The 20,761-nt window shown below is 62.2% G+C and overlaps 4 protein-coding genes across 7 annotated transcripts; 2 read left to right on the top strand and 2 right to left on the bottom strand.

Annotated features, from left to right (window-relative positions):
- Positions 1-531: 531 nt before the first annotated feature.
- MLLT11 (MLLT11 transcription factor 7 cofactor) lies at positions 532-5,883 on the bottom strand. Its single transcript, XM_063421046.1, has 2 exons — positions 3,793-5,883; positions 532-2,188 (listed from the first exon to the last, which is right to left on the bottom strand). The coding sequence occupies exon 2, from the start codon at positions 2,179-2,181 to the stop codon at positions 1,921-1,923; it is 261 nt and encodes an 86-aa protein (XP_063277116.1). The 5' UTR covers positions 2,182-2,188; positions 3,793-5,883; the 3' UTR covers positions 532-1,920.
- Positions 5,884-6,323: 440 nt separating this feature from the next.
- On the top strand, positions 6,324-10,573 carry CDC42SE1 (CDC42 small effector 1). 3 transcript variants are annotated; one of them, XM_063421104.1, is made up of 5 exons: positions 6,324-6,692; positions 8,711-8,864; positions 8,940-9,050; positions 9,538-9,612; positions 9,716-10,573. In XM_063421104.1, exons 2-4 carry the CDS (start codon positions 8,811-8,813, stop codon positions 9,607-9,609), a joined length of 237 nt encoding a protein of 78 aa, XP_063277174.1. In that variant the 5' UTR covers positions 6,324-6,692; positions 8,711-8,810; the 3' UTR covers positions 9,610-9,612; positions 9,716-10,573. The 3 variants fall into 3 exon arrangements, with proteins under 3 accessions (XP_063277174.1, XP_063277178.1, XP_063277175.1); XM_063421108.1 differs by lacking the exon at positions 6,324-6,692 and adding an exon at positions 7,175-7,317; XM_063421105.1 differs by lacking the exon at positions 6,324-6,692 and adding an exon at positions 7,742-8,149.
- A 401-nt stretch (positions 10,574-10,974) lies between these two features.
- On the bottom strand, positions 10,975-14,552 carry PRUNE1 (prune exopolyphosphatase 1). The gene is made up of 8 exons (XM_063421102.1): positions 14,219-14,552; positions 13,067-13,171; positions 12,788-12,993; positions 12,450-12,634; positions 12,204-12,362; positions 12,017-12,111; positions 11,769-11,927; positions 10,975-11,659 (listed from the first exon to the last, which is right to left on the bottom strand). Exons 1-8 carry the CDS (start codon positions 14,255-14,257, stop codon positions 11,339-11,341), a joined length of 1,269 nt encoding a protein of 422 aa, XP_063277172.1. The 5' UTR covers positions 14,258-14,552; the 3' UTR covers positions 10,975-11,338.
- A 1,021-nt stretch (positions 14,553-15,573) lies between these two features.
- MINDY1 (MINDY lysine 48 deubiquitinase 1) lies at positions 15,574-20,328 on the top strand. 2 transcript variants are annotated; one of them, XM_063421101.1, is made up of 11 exons: positions 15,574-15,915; positions 16,861-16,918; positions 17,229-17,997; positions 18,137-18,194; positions 18,292-18,356; positions 18,447-18,605; positions 19,019-19,121; positions 19,212-19,354; positions 19,467-19,610; positions 19,718-19,861; positions 19,987-20,328. In XM_063421101.1, the coding sequence occupies exons 3-11, from the start codon at positions 17,299-17,301 to the stop codon at positions 20,053-20,055; spliced, it is 1,584 nt and encodes a 527-aa protein (XP_063277171.1). In that variant the 5' UTR covers positions 15,574-15,915; positions 16,861-16,918; positions 17,229-17,298; the 3' UTR covers positions 20,056-20,328. The 2 variants fall into 2 exon arrangements, with proteins under 2 accessions (XP_063277171.1, XP_063277170.1); XM_063421100.1 differs by having other exon boundaries at positions 15,575-15,915; positions 19,425-19,610.
- The last annotated feature ends 433 nt before the right edge of the window (positions 20,329-20,761 follow it).

The following is a 20,761-nucleotide window of genomic DNA, read 5'->3' as shown; positions in this document are numbered from 1 at the left end:
TGGCGGAAGGATATCAACAGTAGAGCTGGAGTTAGATCCGGCAGAGGCGGGTTTGCCCGAGTATAAAATGGCGGCGCCGCCTCACTGAGCTCCGCTAGTTTGTGTGTCTTTTGAAACTTTGATAGTTAGGGTTTGTAAACATATCTCTATTTCTGTGTATGTATTTCAGTACTTTCAGCATACCTCTCCCCTCTGAGTCCCTCCCAGTCCGGGATTTAGCTCCCCTCAGGCTGCCAAACCCCCCTCTCCAAGGTGCGTTATTCCCTTGAGTGCCCCTGACTTGCCCAAAATGCCCTTCTGAGGTAAAATTGAGCTTTGGGGCCTATTTCTTCTGTGGGGCTTGGAAAAGCTGAAGTGTAAATAATGTCCTTAATGTGCTTATAATAATCCTTTAGGCTTAGTTTTTCCATGCTTAAGTCTTCCACAGCATGTGCAGAGACATTGGGGTGAGTTTTCAGCTCACTGTAAAGAGATTTGAGACATTTTAATGCCAAAGAACTTGATGTCAGTCTACATGTCCACAGGAATGTGTATGTTTTAAACTGATTTTATTTAAAGTTTCATAATAAATACTTCTCCTGCAGGTTTTCCTAGCTGGGAACACAGAAGGCAAACAGCTCTGCAGAGGAGAGTTTACATTTTTCACCTCTGGTTTTACACAGATAGTTCAAAATCAGCACACTTGATTATTTCTGGAGATTACAGGAGAGCTGCATCCAATTTTCACAGTAGAATGCAGATTTTTTTCCGATTGTTGCCTATTTCTGGCACTTTTTAAGTGCTGCCTCAGCCTGCTCCCAGCCACATCCCCCCAACTCTCAGGATGATTTTGGGATGCTCCACATCACTTCATCCCAACCAAACCCAAAAAAAGCACATTCAAGAACACAAACCAATCCCAGAAAACAATCTTGGGGAGGGAAAAAAGCCTGTTTAAAAGCCAAAAATTATTCCAGGTTGGGTTTTTCCCCCCCATTTTGAGATGATGCCCAGAAATAAACCTCAGCAGGTGAAAATCTCCCCGGAGAAAACTCAAGGCTTCCACTTGAACGAATGCAGCGCTGTTCGTTGTTGTTTTCAAAGCGTTTGATTAAGTGGAAAACCTGAAATATTTTCATTTGGGGGTAAGATCAGACTAAATTCTCCATCTTCCAGCCCCATCACCCTTCCAGACCCCACAATGTGCCCAGCATCTGTCCCAGCCAGGAGCTGCACTGGGAATAAACCACGTGGGGCATCAAAAAAGGATGAAAAAAGTCAAATTTGGGGCAATAAACACCCCACCGAGCAAGGTCAGAGCATTTCCATGTCTATTTACCCTCCTGGACATAATTTTTTCAGCTTGGGCTCATACCACAAGGCTCAAATTATTATTTTTCTCAAGAAGAAGGTTTGTGCTGATATCTTGGGCACATCCCTGCCTCTTCCACCTTGCATTCCCGAGGGGAAGGGCAGGGGACGAAGCAGATTTTTGAGAAACCAGGGCGATTCCCATTGCTCCTCCACTGCCCCATCTGCACAAATGAATTTCTTAAAAAAGCACATGAGACATGAGCTGAGAAATTGTCACACAGGGTGGGGACAGCCACGGTCGCACTGACATGAGGGGTGGCACCTCCCAAACCCTCTGGATAAGGAGAGGGGCGATGGGGGTTTGTTTCTGCCCCCTCCCCTCGTGTTTGCCCCTCATTTGTGATTCCAGGAGGAAAAAGGGGAGAGGGTGGAGAGGGGTTGGAGATTTTCGGGGAGCCCATCACCATCAAGGCCCCGGTGAACTGCTGAGTGAATTAGCAATGGCAAAACTGCCCAGAAACAAACAAAAAAACAACCCAACAGCCTCCAAACTGACAACAAAACCAAATCCTGGCATGCCTGGCGGAAAGAGAGAGAGCAGGGGGATGAGGACAGGCAGGCAGGGCTTCAAATTAAATCGAAATCTAAGGAGCTGATGCTGGCGATGGGAGCTCGCCAGAAGTTAAAGCTGTTGAACTGCAGCAGACTGTCCTCTTCCTGGGAGAGGTCCTGGCTGCCCCGGTCCCCGAGCTTGCCCAGCCCTCCCTTGGGCTTGTAGAGGGCCATGTCTGCGAGCCCCAGCCCCTCCAGCTCGGCCACGTCCAGCCGCGGGATCGGCATCCTCCAGTAGATGAAGGAGTCGTACTGGCTGCTGATGGTGTCCAGCATTTTCAGGCTGTGGAGGGCGTGAGGGGAAAGAAGAGGGAGAGAAAAGCTCTACCAAAGACACAGGAGCTGCCCCCAAAATGGACAGAAATCTCAGGTGTTGCCACGCTGACCCTGTCCCATAGGATAATCCCCAAAAATGAATGGATGGTGTAGGAGAGCATGGGGTCGTGGGGGTTTGACTCTAGGCTGGGTCTAACTGCAGGCTTGAGTTCTGCCAGAGTTTTATCCACAGCCTTGGTCACAGCCCTTCTCTGCACCATAATTCGGAGGGGGCACAAGGGACTTGTCACCCCGTGCCTCAGTTTCCCCATGCAAACGGCACGGCAGGGGAGGGCAGGGTGGGGACTGTCCCCTTCCCAGCTGCTCCTCCCGAAATCTCCCAGCACTGGGGAGCAGAGGTGGGAAAGCAGCTTCCAAATGAACTCTTTTTGCACCCCCTGCACACAAATGTCTCCCCTTCCCCATGGGCTGGGCAGTGAGGGGGGGTCCCTGTGCAGCCCCCTCCCCCCGATCCCACCCCATCCCTCCCTCCCGTGACCGAACCCTCTAGAAAGGGCTGGAAGGAGCCGCGCCCGGCATTCCCACCCCACCCCACCCATCCCTGCAGTGCCATCCATCCGTCCCTGCTGCAGAATTCCCCCTGCAGCCCCACCCCGATCCACCAGAAACTGGGAAAGAGCAGGAGAAGACGTGGATCCACCAGAAATTGGGAAAGAGCAGGAGAAGCCGTGGATCCACCAGAAATTGGGAAAGAGCAGGAGAAGCCGTGGATCCACCAGAAATTGGGAAAGAGCAGGAGGAGACGTGGATCCACCAGAAATTGGGAAAGAGCAGCAGAAGCCGTGGATCGCTCGTTCCGCGGCAGGAGCTGAGTCACCGCCTGCCTTCTCCCTGGCACGGTTGTGTCACTGGCATCGGAGGTGGGGGAAAAGCAGACTAACCCAAATCATCCTCATTTTCCTGCTGATTCCCTGTCTTAAGTCTCGGCAGTCAGAATTCTCAGGGATGATTCAGGCATGCTTTGGACCTGTCTGTGCGGTGAGGGCTGATCAGCTGCTAAATTTAACGTTCTGGATGTCACTCAGAGGCTATGAAAGGCTCCCGTGTCACCCCCTCTGGGTAAACTGAGCCACAGGACTTTAAAATAGTCTCTTCCCCGGGAATTTATCGCTGGGGGTCCATCCCTAGGGATCTATCTGTGAGGTTTTTTGCAGAGAAATTATTAATAACAGCAGAGAATTATTAATGGTGATGGATGTTGCGGACATGGATTTTTAAGCTTCAAAGGGTTAAAAATTGGAGTTTAGTGACAAGAGAGGGGGGAAAGAGAGTTTAGTGACAAGTAAAATAATCAAATATCCAGTAAAAGGGAATGAATGTGGGGGAAAAGACCCTCTTGTGCCACGTATCACCCCTAAAAAAAGAGCATTTCCCACAGGATCACTGTGGTCTGCTCATCCCACGGAAGCAAAATCACCTTTACCCACTTAATCCCCGCTGGCTGTGGCTTATTTCCCCCCGCTCAAAAAGAAATCCCAACACCTGCCTCGCCCCAAATCCCTTCCAGAATAAAAAGCATCCTCGGAGCATCCTCCCGGCTCGCAGCCTTACCTGTCCGGGTGAGCTCGATGCCGGCCGGGCTCTTTGTGCCGGGGAGCCGCGGGCGGAGGCAGCGGCGTCGCTTTTGTCTGCTGGCGCGGCTGGGTCTGCAATGCAGCCCCTCGGATCGCCCTTCCTCGTGGGGGGAGGATGATGATGATGGCAGATGAGTCAGCGGCTCCCACCCGCGCCGGGGAGGGGAGGACGGCAGGGGCGGAGGCGCGGGGGGGATCCTGCGCGCTGGACCCCCGAGACGAGGATAAATTAAACCTGCAGCAAGCCCCAGTTCATTGCTGAAGCCTTCAGCTCCGTGCTGGGAGCTGGAGGCAATAACGGGGCATTTTCAGTCTGCAAGGAGCTGGGAAATATTTCTTTTACCTGCGTGTGAAGATATGGGGTGCTGTGGTACCCCCAAAACTTGCACTGTGCAGGTCAAAACCAGGGAAATTTGGCTCAAAGAAACCCAAAAAATGTGGTTTTGTTTTTGTTTTTGTTTTTTTTTAATCTGAGAGTGAGGGTATTTGGTCCTCAGGTCACAAGGCAAAAATATCCCAGTTTTGTGGCCAAAGCCAGATATGGAATGAGAAATAGAGGGAGACACCCCAAACTGGCATCACTGCCAGGGCTGAGGGGGGCTTCAGCCAGGGTGGGGGCACCTCACACCCCACCTTTCCCCACAGCTGACAGGTGGGGAGGGGCAACAAAGAAAACCCCGATGCAACCAGGGAATCCCCCTGCCCCGGCATCACTGAGACCCCCAAATCCCTTTTGGGGGGCACAGGCCAGATCCATACACCTGAGAGGCTGAGGGCAGCCCTTGCCCTCCTCTCCCTGGGCTTTGCCTGGGATCAACATTCTTTTGGTGCTTTAGGGGTTCTTTATTTTCCTCCCTTTCCCTCCCTGTTCTCTGCGTTCAGCTCATTTCTGATGGTGCCAAGCAGTTCTGCCAGTGCTTGGCTTTCGGCCTATTTCTAGACTATTTCTGCCTCCTCCTCTTCCTCCTCCTCCTCCTCCTCCAGCACTGTCATGGGCAAAGAGGATCCCGTGTTCCTGCTCCAAAATAGACCCTGGGTCTCAGCTCGGCCCCTCCAGCACTCGGCACAGGGAAAATTCCAGCTGGGAGCCCTTTGGAGGATGCTGATCCCTCCAAGGGGTTGAGCTGCTCTGTTTTTCGGGGCCATGGGGGGCAGTTTGGCTGAGCAGCTCCACAGGAAGCTGGGGGTCTCCCGTCTCTGTGCTCTTTGGGGTCTCTGTCACCTGCTCACACGTGACAGCCCAAAGATGTCCCTCTCTGAGAAGGGACCAGGGGCTGAGCCCCCAAGGGGACGCAGCAATGAGGGCACTGCTCTGGGTTTTGGGAGGGCTGCAAGGGGGACAATGTCCTCTGGCAGCACAAACACAAAAAAAAAAAAAAAAAGAAAAAAAGGGCTCTCCAGCTGGAACGAGGTCACAAACACTTGGGGTATTATCAGCCAGGGCCACCCGATGGCTGGGGACAGGCGTGGGACAGAGACCCGCCCGAGTGGGGACAGTGCTGCCTTGTTCAGGGTTTCTAGAGTGGGAGCAGTGGGATGGTTGGGATTTGGGGGCTCACACGGGGCTGTCTCCTGTGTGGGACCCTCCAGGTGGGTTGGGGACCTGCAGGAGGGGACACCCCAGAGGTCACAGTCCAGTTTGGCCAGCGGCTGGAGCCACGGGGTTGTGTCAGCTGCTGTGGCAGGAGCGTGGAGGTGGCCACAGCCCAGCAGATGTTGTGCAAGCGGAAGGGCACGGAGCTGGAAGTGGTGAAACCCCTCAACCCCGGCTGCAGGGCGCTCTGGGGGTTCCCACGGGCCTTTGGGTGCCCCACGGGCCCCGTTGTGTCCACGGAAAAAGCGGGCATAAGGCTCGGGGGCAAATGGGGGCATAACTGGGACCTGCTGGGGACCCCCAGCCCTACCCGGTCCCCTGAGATTCCCCCAGTGCTCCTGGAAACCCCAAGCTGGGGACCCCCAGCCTTAACAGGACCTCCAGAACCCCCAGTCCTTATGGGACCCCGGGGCTCCCCGTTCCTACTGGGACTGGAGAGATCCCGGGCCGCCCGTTCCTACCGGGACTGCAGAGACCCCGTTCCTGCAGGGGCCCCAGGGCTCCCGTTCCTACCGGGACTGGAGAGACCTCGGGCTCCCCGTTCCTACTTGGACCCCAGGGCTCCCCGTTCCTACCGGGACTGGAGAGACCTCGGGCTCCCCGTTCCTACCGGGACTGGAGAGACCTCGGGCTCCCCGTTCCTACCGGGACTGGAGAGACCTCGGGCTCCCCGTTCCTACAGGGATTGCAGGGCTCCCCGTTCCTACCGGGACTGCAGAGCCCCCGTTCCTACCGGGACCCCAGGGCTCCCCGTTCCTACCGGGACCCCAGGGCTCCCCGTTCCTACTTGGACCCGAGGGCTCCCCGTTCCTACCGGGACCCCAGGGCTCCCCGTTCCTACCGGGACCCCAGGGCTCCCCGTTCCTACCGGGACCCGGCCCCGCCGCCCCTGCAGTGCCGGCGGTGCCCGCGGTGGGCGCTGTGCCGGGGCCGGGCCGAGCCGCACGGGCAGCGCCGCGTCCGCACCGGGCCACGCCTGGGCTGCGAGCGGGCACCGGCACCGCGACCCGCACGGCCACTGGCACCCCCCGGCCGCTCCTGGGCTGCGAGCCGGGCACCGGGACCCGGACCGGGATCAGGAACCCCGAGCCACGCCTGGGGCTGCGAGCGGGGCACCGGGACCCGCACCGGGACTCGCACACGGAGCGGGACCAGCACTCCCGGGGCACTTGGGGCCGCTGCGAGCCGGGCACCGGCACCGGGACCGGCACCGGGACTTCCGAGCCACGCCTGGAGCTGCGGGCCGGACACCGGCACCGGGACCCGCAGCCGCGCCGGGACAGGTAATGGGGCCGCCACCGGGACGGGAACCGGGCCCCCCCCGCGGGGTGCGACCCTGCGGAAGGGCCCCGGAACCGCCGTGGGAAGGCGGAGAGGGCACCGGGATGGGCACCGGAGCGGGAGCGGGGCGGCGGGACCACCCCCCTGCAGCTCGCTGGTGCGGCCGGGGAGCCCTCCCGGGATCCCGGGACCACCGGGACCTCCGGGATCCCAAGGCCTGCCGGGTCCCACCAAACACACCGGGACCGCCGGGGTCTGGGACCGGGTAAATCCCCGGAGCCCCGCGGGTCCCCGCCGTGCCCCGGGGGTCGCAGCCGGGACCGTCCCACGCAGGGGAAGTTCCCCTCCCGCTCCGCCGCCCATCGCGGGGGTCCCGGGCCCGCAGCCGGGGCACCGCAGGGCTCTCAGCCCGTCCCCACACTCTGGCCTTTCCCCCGAGCCTCCGGAGGCCCCGGCGGGAACCTGGCGGTGGTGGCCGCGGTGTGGGGGGCTCGGAGCCGGCCCCCCTGCCCGGAGCCCGCCGGTGACGCAGAGCCGGTGGTGCTTTCCCAACCGGGAAGTCCTTTCGCCTGTGCCGGCACGGGCCGGGCCCGGAGCCGCCCTGCCCGGGGCCACCGAGCTGCCCAGGTGGGCCGAGCCCGGGCACGGCTCAGGGTGAGACCCCCCCAGAGCGGGGACCCCCGGCCCGTGGGAGCGACACGAACCGGGGCGCAGCCGGAGCCGGGCCCGCCGCCGCCCTTAGCGAGGACGGGAGGCCCTGGCGGGCGCGGAGGGGGTTCGGGGGCCGGAGGGGGTTCGGGGGCGCGGGCGGGGGTCGCGGCCCTGCGGACCCCCGGAGGTTTCCGCGGGGAGTCGCTGGGGACTCGCCCGGGGCCGGGCTCGCTCTCGGGGCTCCCGGGGAGGCAGCGCTGCCTTTGGGGGCTCCTCCCCAGCGAGGCCCGGCCGCGGCACCGCCGGATCCCAGCGCGTTTCCTAAGGAAACCGGGCCGGGAAGGGAAGGGAAGGGAAGGCAGAGCCCCCTCCTCGTCCGCCCCGCAGCCGGGGACAGGCCGGGTTTGGCGGGGGGACACGGCGTGGGCACCCAGCGGGACGGACCCAGCCCGTTCCAGCGCTCCGGGGAGGGCTGCGGGGCACGGGGGCTCCTCCGGCTGTGCCAGGCTGGCGGTGGGGCAGCGGCACGGGGGGCACCCACCCCCGGCAATGCCCGGCCGCAGGGTCGTTCCCCCCGATCCTGGCCGGAGGTTGGGCTCGGAGCCCCCCGTTTTTGGGGGGCTGCCCCGCTCCTCCCCGGTGCAGCAGGAAGTGCCGGCCGGACTTTGGTCCATCCGGTGTCGCCGGCGCAGGGGCAGGGGAAGGAACTTTTCCTGTTTGCCGGAGCGGTGGGTGCCGTGCCGCCGGCGTGGGGACTCTCCCGGGGCTGGTACAGGGCTGTGCTCAGGCCACAGCCCCTCGTGGGCGGGTGAGTTCCCCCCCGGGTGCTTTTGCAGCAAAGGAATCGTCTCTCCTTGGCGGGAGGGGAAGCCCCCATTTTGGGGGCGAACCCCCCTTTGCACACCCCGTTGCCTACCCCAGGCAGCACCGTGGGAGTTTGGGATAAAATCCCACCAGTCCCTGTTTATTTCTCCCCGGTCCGCTCTTCAAAAGCTGGAGCGGAAGAGCTGAACCTCCGGCCCCCTTTCGGAAAGGCCGGGATATTTTTAACTGCCTGCCTCAGGGAGTTGGGATTTGCCGTGGCCGCCTCCATCCCCCCCGTCCTGCCGCAGCATCCTTCAGCTGTGCCCTGCCCTGGGCCGGGGGACAAGGCCCGGGCCGAGCCAGCCCCTGGGGACAGCTCTGGGGGTCCCTGGTGGATCTCTGCCTGATCCCTGGGGATCAATGCCAGGTGTCCCCTCGGGTGGTCTGTGTGTGACCCCAGCGCTCTGCTGAGGCTCTCTGGCTTTTATTGGTTGATGGGAAGTTCCTTTAGCATTAATTTCTGGAGGTCAGACCTGCAAGCATCACCCTCCCTTCCCGCCCGCAGCCACCTGCTCCTGTCCAGGCCGTGCCACCCCGCCCAGGTGTCCCCATGGAGTGACCCTGTGCCGCTGTGCCAGCACGGGGGGACGCTGGCTGCCTGCACCATGAGCGACTTCTGGCACAAGCTGGGCTGCTGCGTGGTGGAGAAGCCCCAGCCCGTGAGTACCCCGGGGCAGCCGTTTCGGGGAGGGCTGCGGGGCCAGCAGGGGCTGACGGGTTTCATCCCCCTGCAGAAGAAAAGGAGGAGACGGATCGACCGCTCCATGATCGGGGAGCCCATGAACTTCGTGCACCTGACACACATCGGCTCCGGAGACATGGCTGCGGGAGAGGGGCTGCCCATGGTACCCCCACGCTGGGGCGGGCGGGGGGCTCAGCTGGGGGCTGGGGCTCAGTGCTGGGGAGCTGCGTGTCGGGGTTGCTGACAGGGGCTGTTTCTGGGGTGGTCAGTGTTGGTTTTGGGGTGGTAGAGTCTGAGGGTTGGGTGGTGGGTGTTGTTTTGGGGTGGTGGGTGTTGTTTTGGGGTGCAGGGTCTCAGCGTTGGGTGTTGTTTTGGGGTGCTGGGTCTGAGGGTTGGGCGGTGGGTGTTGTTTTGGGGTGGTGGGTGTTGTTTTGGGGTGCTGGGTCTGAGGGTTGGGCGGTGGGTGTTGTTTTGGGGCGGTGGGTGTTGTTTTGGGGTGCTGGGTGTTGTTTTGGGGTGCAGGGTCTGAGGGTTGGGTGTTGTTTTGGGGTGCAGGGTCTCAGCATTGGGCAGTAGGTGTTAATTTTGGGGTGCAGGCTGTCCTGGCTGGGCCAGGGGGTGGCACAGGGGGTGACAGCTCCTCTCTGCAGACTGGTGCTGTGCAGGAGATGAGGTCCAAGGGCGGCCGGGAGCGACAGTGGAGCAACTCCCGTGTGTTGTAGCGTGTGAGTACCGGGCCGTGGCACCCCCAGTGTCCCCTCAGAGCCCCCCCTTCAGACATCCCCACCATTTGGGTGCTCCCATAACCCCTCCTCTTGGATTTGGCAGATTCCTGGCTTTTTCAGCCCAAACTTGAACTGCCTGATCCCCCGCTGGAGGAGAAGCCGACCTGGAGTGCTTTAACCCCGCGGTATTTATGCAGCACCATCCTCACCCAGCTCCCGGTGACTTTGGGCCGTCGTCCCTCTGGAGGATCCCTCCTTCCCGGAGGCGCTGGCCGGTGACACGGGGAGGGAGCGGGGACAGCAGCCCCCATCTCCTGCCCCGCCTGGAGAGGACACAGCCACCCCCGAAAGATGCCAGGAGCTGCCAGGCGCAGCCCACGTGTGCCAAATCCTCCAGTTTGCCCTTTTTCCACTCCCGTGTCTCCCATGGGCTGCGTGGTGGTGCCTCAGTTTCCCCAGGGAATCAGTCACGGTGCAGAGGCAGATTTGGTGCCTCCCACAACATCACAGAGGAGCAAAACCAGGATTAAGCCCTGATATTCTGGTGCCAAACCAGAATTAAACCCACGATGTTCTGGTGTGGGACCAGGATTCGATGTCAAACTGGGATTAAACCCCAATTCTTTGGAGCAAAATCGGGATTAAGCCCCGATGCTCCGGTGCCAAGCCAGGATCAAACCCCAGTGCTCGGTGTCTCAGGCCACCGAGCCCACAGTGCCTCCAGCCGGCATTGCCACCGCCGCCAAGCTCCCACCGCCCTCCTTTTTGTAGGATATGTTCTTGTTTTTAAGCTCCCAAACCCACCTGAGCAGCCCCTGTGGCCTCGGGCAGGACCGTGCTGGGGTCCCCTCCACCCAGGATTGTCCCCGAGGCCGGACAGGGCCTGACCCGAGAAGGGCTCCGGAATTCAGGCGCGGGTGTACATAGTTTAATTAGCGCCAGGATTAAATATTAAATAGCACGTGCTGGGTGACAGAGCCTTTCCCTTACCCTGTGCTCCAGTGGGAGCCGGGCTTTTCCAGCCCCGTGTTGTGCTCGGGTCAGGGTTTTTTGGGAAGAACATTCCACTCTTGAAATAAATGCCTTGTGCTGGCCCAAGGGTGGGTGCACAGGCTGCCCCTCGCTCCCTCCTCTGCTCCTGGAGCAGCCAAATCCGCTGGGAAAAGCCAAGCCCGCTGATACTCAGAGCAGGCAGAGGCCACGACTTCTTCTGGCAAAGCCAGTTTGCTCCCGGCTGGGCTGGACTCGGGAGTGTGGCTGCACTGACACCCCCTCCTTGGGCACCCCAAAATGTTCCACTGACCCCCAGCGGGAGTGGGGCAGCACCAGACCCATCCCAGAATAAAAGCCAAGAGCCAAAACTGGAAGAAAAGGGAAATTTAATCCTTGGAAAACAGTGACAGTCCTGGACAGCTGCATGTCCAGACCCAGCCTCTGGGGCCCCCCTCTGCCCCCCAAGGAAGGAAGATCGTTAAGAACTCGTTAACTCCCCCACCCCAACGCTGTCATTAAGGGGGTGCAATTACTGCCCATGGCTTCCCCAAAACCCACCCTGGGGACCACTGGGGCCGAGGGAGCCTTTGGGGGGGGACAAACCACGACGAGGACAGGAGCTGAGCTCTACCAAAGGCAGCTGCAACCCCCCCACGCCCAGGCACCCCACCAGGGCCTGCTCAGGGACCCCAACTTCTCACCCAGACCTCAAAAAGCCACGGGGCGCCCGCTGCTATTTGGGGGAGCCGGGGGGCTGCCCCACGGCGATGCGGCTGACCCGCTCCAGCACGTCCTGGGGACACAGCGGGGGCACGGCCTGTGCCAGGGGACACTCCTCCACCAGGCTGTTCATGGGGGTGGGCGGGGGCACCACCTCCTCCTCGGGGCCCCCCGCAGCCCCCGGGCCCCCCAGCGCTGCCCGCAGGATGGGCAGCACCTTCTTGCGAGCGGCCACGGCGTTGCCCTGGGCGTAGGTGGCCACGCAGGGCCAGGGGCTGGGCAGCGGCTGCAGCAGCAGCGACGGCGTCGTCGCCTCCTCCAGCGCCCGGCACAGCTGCAGGGGAGGGAGCACCGGGCTGGGACCTGCTCAGCACCCCCAGAACAGGGAGGTTCTGTGGCAAACCACAGCTGGGAGTGCCCGGGGATGCCCGACCCCGGCTCACCGTGGTGCGGAGGGGCTCCTGCCGGCTGTAGACCGCGAGCTTCCGCGTGGGCTCGTAGTGCTCGTTAAAGGACACGGTCATGGCCACCAGCCCCGCGTAGCCACGGCCCTGGCAGAAAGCCTCCAGGTCCTGCAGCAAGCCAGGCCGGAGCAGGAACGTCTGGACAGAGCAGAGGGGCCTCGGCATCACCGTGATGTCCCCAGTGTGCCACTCCCTGCCTCAGTTTCCCCCTCAGCCCCGAGTCTCACTTCCAGGTCCTCGAAGACGCCGCTGATGCCAACGACCACGTCGTCGTTGGAGAGGACTTTGAGGTCCTTCCGCAGCATCTGCTCTGTCGTCAGCCCTGGGAGGTGGCCGGGGGATGAGGCCCAGGGCACCTTCCTGTCCCCAGGGAGCGGGGGACACGCCTGGGTGCCACTGCCCCGGCACACACACCTGTGACATCGAACTTGGCCGCCTGCAGGGCTCCGAACACGGCATCACGGGCCGGCAGCTCTGGGAACCTCTCCTCCAGCAGGGACACGCAGGCCACGTCCCTGGGAGTCACCTTGCCCGCGGCCGGGCTCAGGTTGATGCAGTCCAGCAGGATGGTGGCTGCGGGGACGGGCAGGGCCGCGCTGTCACCGTGCTGTCACCGCGCTGTCACCGGGGCCGGGGCTCGGGCGGGACCCCCGTGCTCACCGTGCAGCAGCGCGGCCGTGGCTCCGTCCAGCACGCCCGGGGGGCCCTGCAGGATGCGCTCGGTCACCAGCGTGGCGCAGGAGCCCACGGGCTCCACGGTCACCCGGCACGGGGGGCCACGGTCCCGCTCCAGCGGCCGGTGGTCCAGGACCTCCACCACAGCCTCCTCCAGGGCGGCGTCGGCACTGGTGGGAACGAGAAGGGTCACCCCTGGCAGAGCCTGGGAAAAACCCTGCATTCCTTTTGTTCCCTAAAAAACCCCAAAATGGCTCAATTTGAGTGGTAAAACCACCCGAGGCTCCGGGCGGGTGGCCCTGGCTGTCCCACCCCGCGCTCACCCGGGCAGGACGTGGTGATCCACCAGCGTCAGGGAGAGCAGCCCGGCGCGGTGCAGCGCCCCCAGGTCGATCTCGTCCCGGAAGACGAGCGCGGCCGCCGGGATCCCCCGCTCCCGCAGCAGGAACGTCGTCTCCGTCCGCAGCGCGAAGTCGGCGCGGGGGATGTTCAGCACCGGCACGACGGCGGCTCCGGGCGCCGGGGACGTCTGTGGTGTGGGGGGACACCTGGTGAGGCTCCCCCGGGCCACCGGTGGCCCCGGGCTGGCAGCCGAGCCTCACCTGGGCCAGGAAATAGGCCAGGGCCAGCGCCGAGACGGCCGAGTCCAGGTCACAGGCCTCGTTGCCCATCACCACGTGGATCTCCTGGCGCTGCTGGATGTGATCCTGCGGGCACGGGAGGCATCAGGCACGGCAGCAGCGCGTCCTGCAGAACCCCCAAACTGCCCCTCGCCCTCATCTCAGGTGTCACCCACAGAATCCACCCTCTGGACGAGCTCCTGGCACCCCTGGGCCTGGCCGGGATCCTCCTGTGGCACTAAAACCTCGGGGTTTGGGGTACCCCTGTGAAGTGAGGGGGGTCAGGGCTCCAGGAAAACTCAGCCCAGCCACCGACCCCTGTGGGGACAGGGACCATCCCAGCCCCAGCCCTGGGGGCATTTAGGGCTTTAACCCCTTGGTTATGGGTAGAAATGCTGAGTTTGGGGCTGCGTGTCACCCAAAACTGTGACATTTCACCCTCTATTCTTGCCTGCAGCAGCAGCAAAATCACGTCCCTCCCCCGGGCCCCGTCCCCCTCTGTCACGCCCCATCCCCAGGCTCTGATTTTTGGGACAGTTCTCTGCTGCCGTAACCCAGATTCACTAATTTTTGGCAGAAGCTGAGGGAAAAAAACCCGAGAGCAGCTGCAGCCCAAACTCCTGGGCAGGTCCAGAGGCAGGGCCGGGCTGGAGCCGGGAAACGTTTTGGGGTGTCCCTGGTGTGGCTGTGCCACCTCAGGCAGGGCACCACACCTCTGGTGACCCTCTGGGCCCCCAGCCCATTCCCCGGGCACCCCAACCCCTGTTCCTGCTGAACCCCAGCCCGTGGGCACCCCGCTTTCCTGGGCACCTCTGCTCCCTGTCCATGGGTGCCCCCTGCACCCCAATCCCCCTGCTCACAGGGCACCCCTGCACCCCAATCTCTGTGCTCACTGCTCACAGGGCACCCCTGCACCCCGATCCCCCTGCTCCCCACCCATGGGTGCCCCCTGCACCCCGATTTCCCTGCTCCCCGCCCATGGGTGCCCCCTGCACCCCGATTTCCCTGCTCCCCACCCATGGGTGCCCCCTGCACCCCGATTTCCCTGCTCCCCGCCCATGGGTGCCCCCTGCACCCCGATTCCACCGGGTGCCCCCCGATCCCCCCTCCCCCGGAGCCCCCAGCCCCCCGTACCTGCAGCGCTGCCCGGCTCCCCGCCACGAACCGCTCCATGAGGGCCCCGAGCCGCCAGCGCGAGCCCAGTATGGCCCAGTATGGCCCAGTATGGCCCGGTATGGCCCGGTATAACCCAGTACAGCCCACTATAGCCCAGTGCAGCCTAATACAACCCAGCACGGCCCAGTATAACCCGGTTATACAGCTGGTATGGCCAGGCTGGACCCAGTACAGCCCAGTACACCCAAGCACAACTCAGTACAGCCCAGTATAATCGAGACTCTCCCAGTACAGCCCAGTATAACCGAGACTCTCCCAGTACAGCCCAGTATAACCCGGTACACCTCAGTATATCCCAGTATAACCCGGTACACCCCGGTATATCCCAGTATAACCGAGAATCTCCCAGTACAGCCCAGTATAACCCAGTACAGCCCAGTATAACCGAGACTCTCCCAGTACAGCCCAGTATAACCGAGAATCTCCCAGTACAGCCCAGTATAACCCGGTACACCTCAGTATATCCCAGTATATCCCAGTATAACCCGGTACACCCCGGTATATCCCAGTACAGCCCAGTATATCCCAGTATAACCCGGTACACCCCGGTATATCCCAGTATAACCGAGAATCTCCCAGTACAGCCCAGTATATCCCAGTACAACCCAGCACAGCCCAGTACAGCCCAGCACAGCCCAGCACAGCCCAGTACACCCCAGTCTATCCCAGTCTATCCCAGTCTATCCCAGTCTATCCCAGTCTATCCCAGTATAACCGGAACCTCCCCGCGCAGCCCAGCAGGGCCCGGCCGGCCCCGCCCCCCGCGCCGCAGGGGCCGCCGGGAGGGGGCGGGGCCGTTCGAGGGGGCGGGGCCGTTCGAGGGGGGCGGGGCCGTTCGAGGGGGCGGGGCCGTTCGAGGGGGGCGGGGCCGTTCGAGGGGGGCGGGGCCGTTCGAGGGGGCGGGGCCGTTCGAGGGGGCGGGGCCGTGCGAGGGGGGGCGGGGCCGCTCGAGGGGGCGGGGCCGTTCGAGGGGGCGGGGCCGTTCGAGGGGGGCGGGGCCGTTCCCGGCATCCCCCGCGGGTGGGGGGGGCTCGGGGGGACCCCAAATCCAAAATCTTTAAACCCCAAATCCAAAATCTTTACACCAAATCCAAAATCTTCTTTACACCCCAAATCCGCTCTTTGCACCCCAAATCCGCCCCCGTGACCCCCCCGGCCCCTCTGAGCCCCCCAAACTCCGCTGCCACCCCAAACGCGACACCCCAACTCCCACAGGCCGCCCCCCCCCGCAGCGCGACCCCTCCAAAATTTACTGCACCCCTAAAATTAAACCTTTAATCCTCCTCCTCCTCCTCATTCTCCTCCTCCTCCTCCTTCCCCCGCCCTCAATCCGCCTGCCCGCAGAAAGCCGGAGCGTGCGGCTGGAGGTGCAAAACAGGCTGGGAAAAGGAGGAAAAACAGGGAAAAAAGAAGAAAAAAGGGACAAAAAAGAGAGGGGGAAGAGGATAAAAGAAGGGACAGATCAAAAAAAATATAGTAAAGGGGAAAAGGAAGACGAGAGAAGCAAAAGAGGAGCGCGAAGGAATAAAAAAGATTAAAGAGGAAAAAAAGAAGGGGAACGGAGGGAAAAGCGAGGAAAAGCAGAAGGAAGAAGAAACAGAAGGAAGGAAAAGGGAATAAAAGAGGAAAGAAGAAGGAAAAAAGCAGCAAAAAAGGTAAAAGGTGGTTTAAAGGGTTGAAAAGGAGGGATAAAGTGAAAAAAGAAGGGGGAAGGAGGAAAAGAAGGGAAAGGTAATAAAGAAAGGGAAAAGGAGGAAAAAAAGAAGGAAAAATAAGGAAAAAAGGAACATGAAGAAGGAAAAAGGAGGAAAAACAAGGATTAGGGCAGCAAAACGAAGGAAAAGCAGGAAAAGACGGCAGGAGGGGATCCGAGCGGGTCCGGGGGACACCGGGGGACACGGGACCCCCCCGGGACACCCCCGGGACCCCCGGTCACAGCCCCGGCCCCGCCGGGATCCCCGGTCCTGCCGGTCGGGCCGGCCCCGCCGCGGGCTCGGGGCGGAGCCGCGAGTGAGAATTCAAACCCATCGCGTTCCCTTGCGCCTGTTCATTTGTACTGCCTTTTATTTTATTTTATTTTATTTTATTTTATTTTATTTTATTTTATTTTATTTTATTTTATTTTATTTTATTTTATTTTATTTTATTTTATTTTATTTTATTTTATTTTATTTTATTTTATTTTTACTTTATTTTATTTTTACTTTATTTTACTTTATTTTACTTTATTTCATTTTCTTTCATTTCACTTCCTCATTTTACATCTCAGTTGGTGTCATTTCATTTCACCAATTTCTATTTTATTTGTTTGGTGTTTCGTGTCTGTCAGTTTATAACCAGTGGGTCTGTGTGTCTGTAGCTGTTTGTTTAATTATCAACCCTATTTATACATCCATCTACTTTACCTACTAAAGCGTTTTCCTGATGTTTATTTCATTAATAAAACTCCTTATTTATCGGCTCAACTCCCTGGCTATCAGGACTATTTATTATTGATATTATTTTATTTACCTATGTTTGTTTATTTATTTATCTATTTTTAAAATTACACATTTATAGTATTTAATATGTGTTTGTTTGTTTGTTTGTTTTGTTTTCAGGGGTTCCAGAGGGCCCAAGACCCCACCTTGGCAGGATCAGGGGCTCAGAGGATTCCTGGTGAGCTGGGGGGCACTGGGGCAGGGCTTCAAAGTGGAATCTGACAATTGCCTTGACTTTCCAAATCTCTTGCCTATCTCAAAGCCAAAAATTCCAATTCCTTTATCCCTTTAAAAGCCAAATTTCCAATTTCCTTGGCTATCAAACCCCCAAGTTTTCCACATCTCCCGACAATTTCAAAGCAAACATAAAGAAATGGGGGAGAAAAAAAAATCTCACCTAGACGAGCCAAACGGGACTAAAATACACATTTATACACACACGTGAATATTTCTGTATTTTCCTCAAATGGCCCAATTTTCCCTCCCAGGGCGGAGATTTGGGATGCGGCTGGGCAGAGCCGGAGCCTGAGCGGAGCCGGAGCGGCGCGGGAGGGACCCATGGAGCAGGACGGGACCCCCGGTGGCGGGGACAGGACCCCCGGTGTTGGGGACAGGACCCCCGGTGGCGGGGCCAGGACCCCCGGTGGCCAGGACGGGACCCCCGGTGTTGAGGACGGGACCCCCGGAGTTGAGGACGGGACCCCCGGTGTTGAGGACGGGACCCCCGGTGGCCAGGACGGGACCCCCGGTGGTGGGGACAGGACCCCCCGTGGCGGGGACAGGACCCCCGGAGTTGAGGACAGGACCCCCGGTGTTGAGGACAGGACCCCCGGTGGCGGGGCCGGGACCCCCGGTGTTGAGGACGGGACCCCCCGTGGCCAGGACGGGACCCCCGGTGGCGGGGACGGGACCCCCGGTGTTGAGGACGGGACCCCCCGTGGCCAGGACGGGACCCCCGGTGTTGAGGACGGGACCCCCGGTGTTGGGGACGAGACCCCCGCCCCAGCCGGGGGCGCTGCCGAGGGGGGATCCGGCCCCGAGGGACCCCCGGGGGGCTCCCCCGAGGAGCGGCCCCGGCAGCGGGGGGGGTCCCCGGCGGCCGGGCCGCCCCGGGCGCAGCCCCCCGCCCCGAAGGAGGAGTTCCACCGGGTGAAGTGGATCGGCTGGAAGGGGCAGCGCACGCCCGTGGTGACCCAGAGCGAGAACGGGCCGTGCCCGCTGCTGGCCATCATCAACATCCTCCTGCTGCAGTGGAAGGCAAGCGGGCTCGGGGGGCTCTGGGGGGGCTCTGGGGGGGCTCTGGGGGGGCTCTGGGGAGGGCCCGGGGGGTTCACCCCAAATCCCGAGGGGAAGGATCCCCCCGGGAGGGTCCCCAGCCCCCTCTGGCTGCCCCCAGGTGAAGCTGCCCCCGCAGAAGGAGGTGATCACGGCCGAGGAGCTGATGGCACATTTGGGTGAGTGGGGACCCCACAGCCCTGCTCTGGCTCCGGGAGTGGGGCGGGGGCTCCACTGGGACCCCCGAGTGGCGGGAGTGACCCCGCTGCCTCGCAGGGGATTGCATCCTGGCCACCCAGCCCCGGGACACCTCGGAGGGGCTGCAGCTGAACTTCCAGCAGGTGAGAGGAGCGTGCGACCCCGGGGAGCTCGGCTGGCTGCAGGGTTTGGGGTGCCACCAGCGACCCCCCCGTGCCTCTCGTGCCCCCCAGAACATCAGTGACACCATGATGGTCCTGCCAAAGCTCTCCACGGGGCTGGACGTCAACGTCAGGTTCACGGGGGTCTCAGATTTCGAGTACACCCCCGAGTGCATCATCTTCGACCTCCTCAACATCCCTCTCTACCACGGCTGGCTGGTGGACCCCCAGGTGAGCCCCCCACCTGGCTGGTGCCTTCCCCGGAGCCACGGGAGTGATCCCAGGGCTGGAGAACTCTGCCAGGAGGAGCTGGGGCTCCTCCTGCCCTGTCCCATCCCGTGTCCCATCCCTGGGAGTGCTCAAGGCCAGGTGGGACAGGCCTTGGAGCGCCCTGCTCCAGCGGGAGGGGTCCCTGCCTGCGGTTTGGGGGCTCCAGATGATCCCAGAAAATCCCAACCCAACGCCCTCTGTGGTGTTTGGGATGGGGCTTTGAGCCTGAGCCAGTGGATGACTGCTCTGGCCGTGGCAGGAGGCGGCGCTGGGTGGCCTTTGAGCATCCCTTTGGGTGGTCTTTGAGGGTCCCTTCCCTCCCAGACCCCCAGCACCGGGTGCGGGGCTCAGCCCCTTTCCCTGCCGTCCCGCAGAGCCCGGAGCAGGTCCAGGCCGTGGGCAGGCTCAGCTACAACCAGCTGGTGGAGAAGATCATCACCTGCAAACAGGCCAGCGACTCCAGCCTGGTGAGCGAAGGTAACGCCCCGGCTCCCTCCCCGCGGCCCCGGGGGCACGGGGGGCACCGCCGGCCCCGCCACGCCCGCGCTGTCCCCGCTGTCCCCGCAGGGCTGGTGGCCGAGCAGTTCCTGGAGTCCTCGGCGTCGCAGCTCACCTTCCACGGGCTGTGCGAGCTCACGGCGCGGGCCCGCGAGGGCGAGCTCGGCGTCTTCTTCCGCAACAACCACTTCAGCACCATCATCAAGCACAAGGTGCGCCCCGGCCCCCGCCCGGCCCCCCGGACCCCCGCCGGGGCTGAGCGTCCCTGTCCCTTCTCGCCAGGGCCACCTGTACCTGCTGGTGACGGACCAGGGCTTCCTGCAGGAGGAGCGGGTGGTGTGGGAGAGCCTGCACAGCGTGGATGGGGACAGCAGCTTCTGCGACAGCGACTTCCACCTCAGCCACGGCCCGGGCACCGCGGGGGCCACCGCGGCGGCCCCGGACCACCGGCAGAGCCAGGTGGACCAGGTAGGGGACACGCGGTGGCAGTGGGGGACACTCGAGTGTCCCATCCCGGCTCCGCGGGGCATCCTGCGGTGCCGACCCCCGGGCTGTGTGCTCCTCTCTCCCGCCAGGATTTCCTGATGGCCCTGTCGCTGCAGGAGGGGCAGATCGTCCCCTCCGTGCTCAGCGACCTGGAGCTGGCGCGGCAGCTGCAGCACGAGGAGTACCAGCAGCACCATCCTCATCCTCAGCCCGCTCCTCCTCTGCCGGCGCAGGTAACGCGGTGCCCCCCGTGCCGCGGGGGTGCCCCCCGTGCCGCGGGGGTGCCCATGGCCCCGGGGGCGGGCGGGGGTCTCTGCGGGTGCCCCCGGAGCCCAGCGCTGTCCCTGTCCCCCCGCAGGCGGGCGGGCGCGCCCCCCGAGAGCGGCGGCAGCGGCAGCGGCCGGATTTGGACTGCGCCCTCCTGTAGCAGCCCCTGCCCGCGGGGTCCCCGCAGCCCCCCGAGGCCTCCGGGGGGTCCCGCGGGCTGCAGCGGACACACGGGTGAGGGGTGACCGTCTGAGGCCACCCCAAAGTTCCCAGTGGCCTTAACACAGGGGGGTCCCACTCAGGGGGAGCCCCCTCAGGGGGGTTCCACACCTCAGCCCGTGCTCCAGGACACGGCTGGGCTGGGGGGACACGTGCACCCCCCTGTTCAATGCGTGGCCTTAGCCCTTGGCGAGTAAAGGACTTGTCCCCTGCACACGGATCTGGCACCAGCGGGGGTTTCTGCGCTCCTCGGACACGCGGGTTCGGGGGAATCGGGGGAATTTGGGGTCACGGACCCGCGGGTTCGGGGGAATCGGGGGGAATTTGTGGTCACGGACACGCGGGGTTCGGGTGGATTTGGGGTCACGGACACGCGGGTTCGGGGTCCCCTCCGTGGGGTGCAGTGTCGCAGCGCGGCCGCCTGGGGGCGACAGGGGCGCGGGGGTCTGTGGGGCTCCAGGGGGGCACACGGGGGGCGTGGGGGGCCGGGGCACACTCGGGGCTCTGCAGGGGCGTTCGGGGCCATGGGGGCCGCACAGGGGTGTGCAGAGGGACGTGCAAGGGGGCACACGGGGGCGTGGGGCACACACACAGGCGGGTGTAGGATGTGTATATGGGGTGTGTGGGGCACACACAGGGCTGTCTAT

The sequence above is a fragment of the Prinia subflava genome, chromosome 35 (genome assembly GCF_021018805.1).
Source record: "Prinia subflava isolate CZ2003 ecotype Zambia chromosome 35, Cam_Psub_1.2, whole genome shotgun sequence".
Classification (NCBI taxonomy): domain Eukaryota; kingdom Metazoa; phylum Chordata; class Aves; order Passeriformes; family Cisticolidae; genus Prinia; species Prinia subflava.
Note: the sequence above shows the minus strand (reverse complement) of the source record. Positions and strands in the feature narration are given on the sequence as shown.